A 14,232-nucleotide genomic window follows, 5' to 3' on the forward strand; every position below is an offset into this window, starting at 1 on the left:
CACGGTCTTATGCAGCAAAAATATCTTGCTTTTACTCAAATGAGAATCAAAAAAAAGAGAAATACGTTCATGTCAGAACATAGGAATGATCTTCAAAAGATGTAACTGTGATTTGAATAGTAAAAGTCATCAAGGTGGACTTAGATGATGTGGCACCATGATGTTCTCAGGAATAAGCAGAACAAGCACAGGTCAGCTTATATATACAAGGACATCCACCATGTCTATGGGTGTCTGATGACCTTCCTTCTAGGAAGTTTTAACTGTGATCCTATCCGAGGGCCAACAAAACATTCTTTTGGCTTTCATAAGTTCTCTACCCCCAAACCAAATGACCACCCAAAGGTACACTTTCGACTTCCCCTTTGTTTCCGAGGTTCTAAGACCAACCACATGTCAAGTGCCTCGCTAGAAAGACTCATAGGACTCAGCATATATTCACACTCACAGCTAAGGTTTATTGTAGCAAAATGATGAACAACAGGATCAGCAAGGAAGAGAGACATGGGCAGAGTCTGAAGAAATCCATATATAGGCTTCAGATGTTCCCTCCCTCCCATGAGTGGACACCCAGAGGGTGCTTCTCTCTTTACCAACAAAAAGTACCATGATACATGTCAAGTTTCTGCCCAGGGCAGCCCATTAGAGACTCAGCACCAAGATTTTTATTGGGGCTGGCTATATGGACACTCTCTGCCTGGCAATTACAAAAATTCCAGGCTCCCAGAATAAAGCAGGTGTTCACCATAAATTACAGTGTTTACACAGTCTGGGCATGGTGAATCATCCTTATCCATTAGGGAATGAAGAGAACATTCCAAAAACCAAGTTCCCAGATGCCAGCCAGGGGCCCTTCTAAAGATAGCGGCCTCAGGCTTGCTGTATTAACTCTTTCCCACATACTATTTTTTAAACTTCTTCTTACAAAATATAATCGTAGGAAATAGAAAATTCATGTTTATTTCTCTCGATGTACAGGGCTAAATAAAATGTGGTTAGCCTCAATTGTAAATACTACTATCACTAGAATTATTACTAGCATTAATGATTTTTAGATAAATATTACTGTTAATAATATTGCTATTAATTCTAGTAGTAATTATTAGTAGTAATGACAATATTATTAATTCTTATGATTAACATGCTGTGTATTATATCCATGTAATATTCCTATTAGTAATTCACTCAATGATCATTAACCTTCTTTGAAAATTTTTAACATGCTGAGATCATGAAAATCTAAGGAGATTCTGTGTTCAGTGCCTTATTTATGTTTTGTTCTAATCTGTTACCTTTTTTTAACAGGACAGACTTTCTGCAGCTTGAAGGAACCAGCCATGGATTTCAAGCGTGTGAAGGACTACTTATCCTGGCTCTACTATCAATATCAAATCATTAGCTGCTGTGCTGTCTTGGAGCCTTGGGAGCAATCTATGTTCAATACCATCATACTAACCATCTTTGCTATGGTAGTGTACACTGCCTATGTTTTTATCCCAATCCACATTCGCCTGGCTTGGGAATTTTTCTCCAAAATGTGTGGCTATCACAGTACAATTTCTAATTGATCTTTTCTGCATTCTGCAAACTGGCATTGCATATGTGTATGCTGCTTCCAACGCATTGATTTAGGTGAATACTGTGGCTTCTTTCACTGTCTAACCTCAAAAGCTCTCCCCTCTCTATGCAGTCTTAGATCCTGCCTGAAATTTGAGATAGATGTCTCTTTAGGTTCTTTTATACACACCATGTTGTGCATCAGACCATGGATAACACAGTGACCTTACCTCACGTACCATATTCTTTCAACTTAAATCTATGAGTTCAGATTTTGTTTTTAATTGGTAAATTGCCTATAAGCTTTTTCTGGAAAAATAGGCTTATAAGAGATCTATCAGAATCATATTTAAAATGCTCCCTTGATACCTATTCTATAGTGAAGGATATATTTTTTAAAAATTTGTTCATAAGCTACAAAGTATCCTATCTTTGTTTACAATATACAAAAAGATCCAAATAAATTATATAGACCCCAAAGTCTTATTTTCTAGAAACCTGCTGATACCTAAAATTCTTTTCCTTCAAGTGCAAAAGAATTGAAGGCATTGGTTTAAGGCAATTAACTCCTTTCAGACATGTTTCATGAATTGTTTCAAATGTCTCTAAAAGTCTGGCTTTATAACAGTTTAAAATCAACAATGTTGATTTTAGATAACCCAGTAAGTATTATAAAACAAAATAATTTTAAGCATAAGAAAAAATACATAATCAAAGTAAATTCAGATGTTGTGATTGTGATGCTGCCTTGCCTTGCATGATGCTGGGGGAAAAGAGACAAGAAATTGCATCCTTTCTGTGCTTTCACTCAGTGGAGAGGGGGGTAGGGATCATATATTGGGCTACGGGAAGAAAAGCTAATAAATAGGCTGGAAGTAATATTCTACCAGCAGGAACTCGACAGCTTCAGTTAAATGCTTTGATATAGTGGCTCCTTTGCAGAGCAAAAACAAGATTTATTAAATTTCCTTCAAAGTGTTTATCTTAGAAACAAATACAAGTTTTTAATTATACTGTTGAGTCAAATGTGAATGCCAAAGAACAAACCTTGCAGTTTTCCTTTCCTCTCAATAAATATTAATGTTAGTAATTCTGGAGGGTAAAAATATAAATAGTTTTTGGACAATATTTGCACCTTTCTTTGTGTTATGAAAGAAAATTTCAAGGAGAACTAGAGGGAAAGATGTTTGGCATGCCAAATTACCTTGCATGTTTGTTAAAAAACAAAAACGTGTTTTGAAGATAAAACAGATCTGAACATGTATTTGTTGATTTTTGCAAAATAAAATTAGGTTTAATTTTATAAATAAAATATCCATCTCCAGATTTGCTTTTTCCTCCTATTGCACTCAATATCTAGATGCTTACATCCATACTTCTCTGCAAATATCATTCTTACTAATCCAAGGTGGCAACTGATCTTAAGATGGCAGGGTAAGACTACATTTATCAAGAGTCTTCTACATGGCAGACATGTTTTACATATTCAGATAGGTATTAAGGTCTCCCAGTTACAGATAAGGAACCTAGAACTTAGAAAAAGTACATTTCTTGTTCAAGGTCCTTTAACTACTAGTGGCAAAGCCAGGAAGCAAATCCAGGTCAGGACCATACTGGGCCCTGAAATATTTGCCACGTAGAAGCCCATGGGAGGACAATGTAAGCAAATGAAAGTTAATTGGCTGAGGGCCCCTGACATGCTAGAAAGCAGAATGTCATCAATAAAAGGGGTGAGGGGCTGAGGATACAGTCAAGATCAGAAGAACAGTAAGCCCAGATCTCAACTCTGCTTCTGCTGTGTATGCAGCGCTGTGTTCGCCATTTCTATGTTGTCCAGGTCCATGGGCCTGTTTTAAAAGAACGCTTTCACTTTTAAATATTTCACAGAGGATTCTCAGTTAGGCATAAACCTGGATGCATTCCCAGTTCACAATGATTCAACCCTTTATATACAGGGACCCCTGCTAAGTACTCTTGGAATTCAATCACTGACCTTCTTAAATGCATTGACCTTCTTAAAATCCTCCTTCTAAAAATAAGAATTAAAATAAATGTGAATAGACACAGTAAAGCTTAATAAAGGATATTGCGAAGCACTGCCCCAGGATGTCACTTCAAAGGTAAGCATTTCCTCTGAGCAATCAAAATAATAAATGCAGGGTCCAAAAGATATAATCGACCGTAGTTTGAAAACAACCTATCTGCATGCAGAAGGAAGAAAGCTCTACCTGCTCTTCTCTGTCAATTTTGCAGACTAGGCAGAGATGCTCTTTACCTTGACCGTAGTTAGCCTAGATAAGCAATACTTTTTCTATGTTTTCCTTTGCTTCTATAATGTGTATATTTCATGGTATGTACAGAACTTAAAAAAAAAAAAGCTAAGAGTTTCATGATTCCAATGGGCTTGCATTTGTCATTCACTAAACTAAGAATCATAAAATATTCCTTCATTGGTATTGGCCAAATCAACAATTGTTTCCGCCTACTTGTGCAACAACAAACACAAAAGGCCAAGAAATCAGGCAGTTTTAACGTTGAGATGGCACTGGTTGGTCTTTATTAACAAGTCATGCATGCAAAAAAAAAAAATCTCTAGTCGACATCCTCTACTTCTTTCTTCTATCACTAACATATTTGGATCTTCTCACTATTCGAGCATGTGCCTCTGAAAGGCAGGAAATTTGTCTTATTTCTCATTTTTCTGGCCTCCTCAGTTTTCTGGCCCAATGCCTGGTACAGAGCTAAACAGATACACGTAGTACGGAACATGACATAGTTCCCCAGACCCTGTGTCCACACAGAAATAAGGAGGCGTAGTCTTGTGTTGAGTCACCTTAGGACATACAACTTCTATTTACCAAAGGGTAAATTCTTCATTTACCCATTCATTCAACAAATGTATTAAAAGTCAACCATGTGTTGATGGGTAGAGGAATAGAGAGATGGATAAATACATGATGAAGAAAGTACAGTAGAAACTAGGGGTTAGGTATTCAGGTGTTCGTTATAAAGTTCTCTATAGTATATGCTTGAAATTTTTTATTTTAAAAATACTGCGGGAAAAGTCCATCATGTCCATTATTGCACTTGCCACCAGGAACCAAAGATAAACAAGACAGAAATATTCCTGAATTTATGAATCATACAATCTGCTAGGCAAAATGATACAATAAAAAATAAGCAAATGAACTATTTTCAAATTATTGTAGTCTTTTGAAAGAAAGAGCAGAGTGCTGGAGAGAAAGCAAGAGGATGGGAGAGAGGGAACTGCATTAGAGGAATTCAAACTTCTCTCAGGGCAAGTCTTTCAGCAGGTGAGCAATGTAGGGTGGGAGGTCATTTACACTCTGAGATGAGGACACCGGCTGTTGTATGTGAGAAGATGGAATGGGGGCATGATTCTGAGCAGGTGGAGCCAACACAGATGAGAGCCAGACTAAGGTGGTGGCATCAGAGACAGAAACACTGTGTGATGTGATGTAATTTTTGGAGCTATAAAGTCAACATATCTTGCTTATGGGTTGGAGCAAAGGAGTAATTTCAGTAAATACATAAAGTATTTTTTAAAATCATCTAAAGGAAACTTCCTCCTCATTTTGGGAAAGTTATTTGCAGAGCAATTAGCTGCCCTAAAAAAAGGATATAGTCTTTTTGAGAGGTCCAAGGAAACAAACTTCATATATTTTTACCTACTTTTGCTAGGTTTTGAAGCTTCACTGTATCTCATCAAGAGTCCTTACACTTCTGATTGAAAGCAAAGACTACAATTTTCCACCATGAAATAGAATGTTATTCTCTAGGTACATTGCATCATCGAAGTTGACTAACCGAAACACCAGTAGCATCACGATTCCTGCAGATGAAATAAACCAACACTAAGTTCTAGAGCTTGAAAAGGCTTTGAGAGCAAACTTCAGGGTTTGGGTTCTCTTTGATTCATTCTTGAATTATTATGTTGATAATAATGAATGTGATAGTATTAAGGAGATTTAATGGTAGGGTTAGCAGGGAAGAGAGGACCAATTATTTATTTCAATTATTTTCTTGGAGATTATAAAGAAAGAGAAGGCAAAGGAGTTCCAAAATAAAATTACAGTTGCTTTTACTGTAATGCCAAAGTCTATTTTTATAGCAATGATGACACATTCCATTGACAATAATCATACTCCTAATCACTTCCACATGAAATTTAAAATTCAAATTGCTCCTTTTTATTGTTGAATTTCTACTTCTAACAGAGGTAACACTTAACCCAGATATCTGATTGTGGGGTAGAGGGAGACTGCAAAATGGAGGCGAGAGCTCCCTATGCCCCACCTTCCATCCTCTGCTGGCACAGCCATCCCCACACACAGCAGGTGAGTTCCCTGGGTGGCACCATCTACATCACTAGGGAAGCACTGATTGGAGAGAGCCTCATGTCACTCAGCATGGATTCCCACTCAATGATGACACTGGACTGGAGAAAGGGAAGAGGAGAATAAATGTGGGAGAGTAGTGAAGAGGGAAAAGGAAAAGGAAGAAGCATTATCCTTTTGTTTTCAGAGCTTACATGGGAAGGCCTCACTTCTTAAACAGCATATTAAAAAGTAGAGACATCACTTTGCCAACAAAGGTCCATCTAGTCAATGCTATGGTTTTTCCAGTAGTCATGTATGGATGTGAGAGTTGGACTATAAAGAAAGCTGAGCACTGAAGAACTGATGCTTTCAAACTGACAGCAAGGAGATCAAACTAGTCAATACTAAAGGAAACCAACACTGAATAATCACTGCAAGTACTGATGCTGAAACTGAAGCTCCAATATTTTGGCCACCTGATGCAAAGAGCTAGTTTATTGGAAAACACCTTGATGCTGGGAAAGATTGAGGGCAGGGGGAAAAGCAGGTGACAGAGAATGAGATGGCTGGATGGCATCACTGATTCAATGGACATGAGTTTGAGCAAACTCCAAGAGATAGTGAAGGACAGGGAAGCCTGGCGTGCTGCAGTTGATGGGGTCGCAAAGAGTCAGACATGACTTAGTGACTGAACAACACTTCCAAGTAAATTGCAATGCTGCTCCTCTGTCCTTATCTCTCCAAGAACTACCCTAATCTTTTATTTTTTTTCTAACATGAGTCATAACTAAATTGGAGAAGGCAATGGCACCCCACTCCAGTACTCTTGCCTGGAAAATCCCATGGATGGAGGAGCCTGGTAGGCTGCAGTCCATGGGGTCACAAAGAGTCAGATACAACTGAGCAACTTCACTTTCACTTTTCACTTTCATGCATTGGAGAAGGAAATGGCAACCTACTCCAGTGTTCTTGCCTGGAGAATCCCAGGGACGGGGGAGCCTGGTGGGCTGCCGTCAATGGGGTTGCACAGAGTCGAACACGACTGAAGTGACTTAGCAGCAGCAGCATAACTAAATGCTTCACATCTGGTTCATATTAATATTTCCATTTCTTTAGTTAAAATAATTCACTTTTACCCAATGTTAAAACATGAATAATCAGGCAACTGATCTCTCCTTTATCCAGTGGGTCCTTGGTCTTCCCTTTTCTTATAGCCTGGCTTTATAAGGTTCCCTCTGCCTCACCTCATCTCCACCCCACTCCATCACTATTTCTCAAGGTTAGGTCACTTCATTAGAAAATCAGAGTGGAGTGAAGTCTCTCCAGTGACTTTTCCAATTGAAAAGTCTACAGTCTATGAAGGGGCTTCCCTGGTGGCTCAGAAGTTAAAGCGTCTGCCTGCAATGCGGGAGACCGGGGTTCGATCCCTGGGTCAGGAAGATCCCCTGGAGAAGGCAATGGCAACCCACTCCAGTACTCTTGCCTGGAGAATCCCATGGAGGGAGGAGCCTGGTAGGCTACAGTCCATGGGGTCGCAAAGAGTCGGACACGACTGAGCGACTTCACTCACTCACTCACTCACTCACAGTCTATGAAAGTCTAGCTTCAGCTTCCTGAAGCTTTGGTTATTGACAAGCGTCTGACCTCTCTCTGAAATCCTATGGCCTTCCTAACCCCAGCATTAACCCTCATTGTTGTGGAAATAATATAGTCTACAAATAAAACAAATGAACAAACAATTATACAAAATCCCAAAGAGCAATCAAACGGTCTTTTACCTGAGGCTGGGGTGAGAAAATCTATTCATTCAATGAATAGTGGGTTTATGGGAGAGGCTTCTCTGAGGGCTTCAGCTTGCATTTCAGTAGCTACATACACCTAATCCATACCCCATCCACCCAATCCCCCATAGCCCCTCAGTCCTTTTAACCTCCTCCTAGCCCTCACCCTGTCAAGTATTACATGTAGCCCCAGGAAGGTTTTACTGTCATTCACTGCAATCTCAGTTGTCACCACCAGGTGGGAGAAAGATGAGGAATCAGAGGTGAGGAAGTACAGCTCTAAGTAGAATTAAAAAAAGAGGGAAGGGGGTTCATGCCCTGGTCTAGCCAATAGAAAAAAGATCCAAAAAAACCAGCTGTTGGATATGATCTTCTGTTAGTTTATTTCTTGCACCTTATACAAAGGCAGTACCATCCTCCCCGCCCAAGTTACATTTTCATGAACCATAGAAAGTACCTGGCTCCAAAGAAGGAGAGGGAAGAAGAAAAGTCCATTGCCGAAATATGCATATTTTGTCCCTCTCCTATAATATTTTCCACAAAATTATCCAGCTGTCATTTCTGGAGAGCAGAGACTATGCTTTTTTGTCCCATGTATTCTTGCAAAAGTTCATTAAGTGAATTTAATTGGTGAATAAGTCATTTTTTGAATCCATGTTAGGAAGCATAGTCATATTCCAGACATGATTTGTCATTATAAATTGTATTGAATGATTCATCTATAAGGAGAGCTTCCAAACTCTGAACAAGTAGGTGATGGTTTTGAGAAATTGTTCCCCATCCTTTGTATTTTCCTACTTGTTGCTCCTTCTCTCCGCTCCTACATTTATTCTCACAGCAATCCCTACAGGAGAGTTGTTAAAAAAAGAGGATCAAAAAAAAAAAAAAGGCTAATTGATACATTTGCTCCCCAAGGACCACATCATTGGTTCATGTTTTAGGATAAACATTGGAATCATCTGGGAGCTTTGAAAACCACCACTGCCTGGCCCCACCCAAAAAACTAGTCCACAATCCCTAGAACAGACCCCCAGCATGGGAGGGTTAAAAGTCCGCAGGTGAATCTAATATTCAGCAAAGATTGAGAACCACTTTACCAGGGTTTCAGTAATGCTAAGTAAGTCACTCACATTCAGCTTAGAGCCAGACACTCCACTTACTTTCTCCCATTTGCCAGGTTCCCTGAACATGTGCATGATATGGTCAAGTCTCTACTGTTGGTCTAGATTCACTCTTAACTGTAACAAACACCACTTCCCTACAGTTCTTTAGTAAAAGTACTTAACACTCCCATAAGGGCTTCAAGTGCTAAATCATTAAGAATATCACACTCTCTGCTGGATATTGTTCCACGTAATGATGTCTTCAATCATTTCATCGTGCATCATTTTAAAGCTGTAAAATATCACAATTTATGCTTACAGACATGAAGCTCTAAGTATCCTCAGTCTGCTGTTGAGCTTGGTGGAGCTTTTCAATTTGCAACCTGAGTACAAGATCATGTCACAATAATTTGGTTAAGCCTGATAGATAGTGCCATCAGGACTGCTGCAGAGCAAGCAAGGCTTATGAATTTCACTACAATGGTGTAGGGCATCTCCTGGATGAATGAGTGTATCATGTTTCCTATTGTTTTTAATTATTTGCATATACATGTCTTTAATAAATCTGTGATATTGTTAAAATCAGAAACAAACAGAGACCAGCCTGGGAAATTCCCTGAGCAGAAAAAATCAGTTCAATCATTCAAGCAAAGCTTAGTTTATTTTATAAGACCGACTTGACCTGGGTCATTTCTTGCTTATGCCTCTGAAAATCAAAAGCAAAACTTACAACTCTTTCCCCAAACAGATTATGTGGCAACCACTAACCCAGTTCCCTATCATTTAACAAAATTCTAATATTATAACCAATCATGGTGAAGAATAAAAAGGCACTGTCTTTCCAATGAATAATTTGTTTTTTAGCAATACACTTTGAGCCTCATTCCATGTTTTGGTTTGAGGGCTCCTGGTATGTGAACTGTCTTTGTGATGCATGCACAATAAACTTTTACTGATTACCAGTTCAATGATTCATTGGTTTTACTTCTGTTACTGATGAGCTTTTGACAACCCATCTACACACATGCATATACACATACATACACATGTATTTTATATATATGTATATTTAACCATTTATTAATAAAATTACATCAATGTACTTGGTGTCAGAAGCCATTCTAATTAGGAACTAAGCTAACCAACTGATATGTTAGGAAAATAAATACCGTTATATATGATGGAATGACAAATACCAGCCAAAGAGTAGAAAAGTCCAAGTTCAAGTTCTCACTCTGGCTGGCTGTGTAACATTTGGGCAAGTCACTTAACTTCTTTAGACTTTAAGTCTCTCTGTGGTGCCACAAGGGACTCACCGGGGAATGCCGTATGTGGTTTTATCTTTTTGGTTCCTCCAATCATTGGCAGGGCCTCCCAGGAGGCCCATGTTGAGACGCATTCTAAGGTTGCATCTTCTCACTGGAAAGAATACCATTATCAATATATCAGAATCTGTCATGAGCTCAGGAGTAGGGAAGTGGAGTGTAAGTTCCACTGGGCCAAATATGGAAGGATTACTTTCCCAGACCATTGCTGTGAATAGAGACTAGTAGAAATAAAATGAAAACAACTATTTACATCACCTTCACCACTAGTTTTTATAGCCTTATAAAAGTGTGTTCCTGAATCCTGGTAAAAAGTTGTCTTTATCCAACTACCTTGAGCTTCATCTCAAATTCTACCTCTTTTACTAGACCCACCACATGCCAGAATATTAATCGGTAATACTTCAGTAGCATTTACAATGTGTCAAGCAGTGTTGTAAGCATTTTGTACATATAATTCATTAAATTCTCACACCAACCCTCTTGGGTAGATACTATTTATTCCTATTCTACAGGTGGAAAAAGTTGAGGCACAGGTTAAGTGACTTGCTCAAGATTACAGTCAGTGAGAGAGCTGAAGTGTGAACCAAGGCAGTCTGCTCTAAAGAAATGTGTTTAACCATTGGATGAAATGGTACCTTCTGAATATCCAGGTCAACCACCCCCTATACCATAGTTGTTTTTGGGTTTTTTTTGTTTTTTTTTTTTTTGCATTCTATCATTTTCTGATTGTGTGAGTACAGAAGATCTATTAGTATGGAAAGCACTCTGAGATTGAGACATAATTTTATAGAGGGTGACCATATATTCTCGTTTTCTGACTGTGTCTTTGGAAGGAGGTGGGGAAATTCAGAGAAGCATTCCTTCATGAAGTGATGCCTGAGTCACTGAGTTATTTAGGGATAAAAACCAATTAGTCACATTAAAATTGGGAGTTAGGATCAGTTTGTTCTCTAATACAAAGATTCTTCCTTGCCAATTTATCATATTGTTTGGACTCCAGAATACATCCTTTTGTAAATGAAGTTGACTATCCCTTCCCCAAATTCAAAGAAAACACTAAATTACCTGTAAGAATAAAGTTCAGTCCTAGGGTAATAACGGTACCCCCAGAACTGGAAGTGCAGACCCGGGAGAGGACGTGGTGAAGAAGAAATCTCCAGCCACTGCTGAGGAGAGCAGCAGGAAATGCCAACATGTCCTGGCAGAACTGGAGAGTGTCCTTGGACACCTAGAGGGTCTTTTTGCCTGAACGTTAGCACAAGTGCTGATGCTCCTTGGGGGCAATGCCTGAAGTTCCAAGGAGTTCTATTTTAATCAATAGAAACTGATAAAAGGCCAGATGAAGAACTCAGGCAATGCTTTATTGGGACTCACGCTGCTGCAAAGGGAGAGAAAATGAAGAACAGGTGCCCTTCCTCACACTCTCCAAGGAAGGCATGCTGGGGGGAGGGGAGGGCAGATAGGCCAGTCAGGCTAGAAGGGTGGCTTACGTGGTCTGCTCACCCTCTTGGTAGTGCTGTGTGCAGGTATCATGGGTAGGACCTTGCTTTTGCTCTCAGCACATCAGAAAGCTTAGTTGGTTTGTGGCATTTTGTATTTGATTGTTCATAATTTGCCCCACCTGCCCATGAGCGTAGTTATTTTCAGTCCCTAATTGTTTCTTTATGTTCTCTTGCTTGAGGAGATATTTGTCCAAGTACAAGTGCAAGCCCTCCATAAAGAGTCCCAGGTCCCAGCCGGTCTCATTCCTACCACCTTGACTTGTCCTGCTTGACCATCAATAGCATGGACCCGAGCTTAAGCACAGCAGCTTGTTTGCGCCGTCTCTTGCGAGCCATTTTCCTTGTGGATGCCTTCGGTGAGCTGCAGCAACTCTGCTCATGGGCACCATGGGCACAGCACAGGGCAACTGTGACTGTGAAGACTGGTCTGGACCCAAGCTCAGCTATAGAGTGCCCAGCCAGGGTCACAAATTGACCTTGTTCTGCAGATGACTCTCCATCCCAACCACAGCTTGGAAAGATTACATTTGGCTCCTGGCACTAGTGACACTAAAAGTCTTCCGTGAGTGAACTGGATGCTTCTCAATCACGAACACAATGGCTAAATTATCTTTCCTCTGGTGGCACCAAGTGACTCATCTTTTGTTTGGAGCTGGTTACTTCCTGGTGAGAGGAAGTTTCTGTCCTTCTGGTTGCCTTCCTGTCTCTCTTCCTGGTGGGCTGATGGTATGGTTAGGGCTGTAATACTGTCATAGAACATCTTTTTGAATCAAAGACTAATTTTCCCAGAGATTGTGGAGTCGAGTATTTCTATTTGAGGTAGGAAAGCAAACACGGACCCATAAATAGACACTCATATGGTCCTTTTCTCCTATTTCTGTGGCTTTTCATAATTTTTACCAGGGACATAATGTGGGTATGACTCATGAACCTAAATATAATGCGAATGGATTCATAGTAACTTTTCCTGAAACTAAAAAAAAATCAGTCCCATCATAATCATGGTAGCTTACTTCACATGTGGAAAGCTTTAAAAGGTCACTTCCAGATGATGTCCTTGGGTTGTTAGAAAGGGAGGGAAAGATTTAATGAAACTCTTGATTCCAAAAAGTTAGGAATGTTTTGGGCTCCAAAAAATATTTAGAGCCAAATATTTCAGGACACAATAGAATGAGGGAAACAGTTTCTTCTTACAGTCAAGACTTCAAACTCTCCAATAAATCAAAGGTAATGAGCTGGTAACTCCATGAGGATGGGAGGGAAAAGATGCTACATTTTGGTGAGTTTCAGACAAATAAAAATTGATTCTACTTATACTCTGAGACCTAGTTTAGGGAGGATTGAGCTAATAGGAAAGCACGCTAATCAGAGAAAGAATAAGAGGGAACCACATTGGACTTCATCTTTATTTGTTTCTGGTTTGGTGATCATGACTTTAACAGTCATATATTTTAAAATTTATTATAATAATGAATAATTTTTAACCTGACCACAATGGTGCCTTATTCTACAGCCAAGCAGAGATACAAGCCTTGTAAGACACATTTACCTGAATGCATTGAGAAGCTCAGAGAAGAAAGGCAGGAAGGACACTTTTCACTTCTCCAAAGCCATACCAGGATGGCTCTGAGTTAATTACCATAAGAGGACACTCAAACCCAGTTCAAAAGTCTATCTGCTTTAAAGATGATCATATATCCAGGAAACTTGAAGATGCCTGCCTGCCAGATGATGGGCAAGGGGAAAAATTGATAAAACTTATCAGGAGGGTGGAAGCCTGACTCTTCCACAGACAAAAATTGACTTATAAACAACAAGAAACCAGTCAGAGGTGATTTCAGTTTACCATCAGGATCTGGGCAAACAGGAAAATAATCAGGGGCTAGGAGAACAGAAAGAGGGAGTCCAGACCGAAGTGAGAAAATTCAGCACCTGGAGTGGGAATACTGCCCAAACCTCCCCATTTCCCAGCCCTGGTAAGGGGTTTCTGAAGGTTCTAAATTCCAGAGAGATAGAGGACTAGGGGATTTTTGGTCAAACTATCCAGTGTCCAGTGCCAAACACCAGCTCCACCACTTTTGGAGTGCATTTTTGGAACAATTTCTGACTTTGAAAAGATACCTCTCATGAGTCAAAACATTTAGGAGGGCAGCAGAACAAGTCTCCACCTGAAGTCATCTAACATCAGTGTCCACAATCAAAGTGGCCCTAAAAGTAACAGCAAACCCAGTGTGCCCATTTGCATCAGTTCAGTTCAGTTCATTTCAGTCGCTCAGTCGTGTCCAACTCTTTGTGACCCCATGGACTGCAGCACACCAGGCCTCCCTGTCTATCACCAACTCCCAGAGTTTACTCAAACTGATGTCTATTGAGTCGGTTATGCTATCCAACCACCTCACCCTCTGTCGTCCCCTTTCCTCCCACCTTCAATCTTTCCCAGCATCAGGGTATTTTCCAATGAGTCAGTTCTTCATATCAGGTGGCCAAAAGATTGGAGTTTCAGCTTCAATATTCAGGACTGATTTCCTTTAGGACGTACTGGTTGGATCTCCTTGCAGTCCAAGGGACTCTCAAGAGTCTTCTCCAACACCACAGTTCAAAAGCATCAATTCTTCGATGCT

At 39.8% G+C, this 14,232-nt stretch overlaps 1 protein-coding gene and 1 pseudogene across 3 annotated transcripts in view; both read left to right on the plus strand.

Moving 5' to 3' along the window:
• The window catches only part of SPTSSB (serine palmitoyltransferase small subunit B), a 30,470-nt gene extending 27,587 nt beyond the window's left edge, over positions 1-2,883 (plus strand). For 2 of the 3 annotated variants that reach the window (XM_059886938.1, XM_059886936.1), the window contains exon 4: positions 1,306-2,883. In XM_059886938.1, coding sequence (XP_059742921.1) covers positions 1,338-1,568 — 231 coding nt within the window. In that variant the 5' untranslated portion in view covers positions 1,306-1,337 and the 3' untranslated portion in view covers positions 1,569-2,883. The remainder of the gene's footprint in view (positions 1-1,305) is intronic. The other variant, NM_001110774.1, reaches the window with a different exon arrangement.
• A 7,220-nt stretch (positions 2,884-10,103) lies between these two features.
• LOC100138306 (MAD2L1-binding protein-like) lies at positions 10,104-12,181 on the plus strand (annotated as a pseudogene).
• The last annotated feature ends 2,051 nt before the right edge of the window (positions 12,182-14,232 follow it).

The sequence above is a fragment of the Bos taurus genome, chromosome 1 (genome assembly GCF_002263795.3).
Source record: "Bos taurus isolate L1 Dominette 01449 registration number 42190680 breed Hereford chromosome 1, ARS-UCD2.0, whole genome shotgun sequence".
In the NCBI taxonomy this organism is placed as follows: domain Eukaryota; kingdom Metazoa; phylum Chordata; class Mammalia; order Artiodactyla; family Bovidae; genus Bos; species Bos taurus.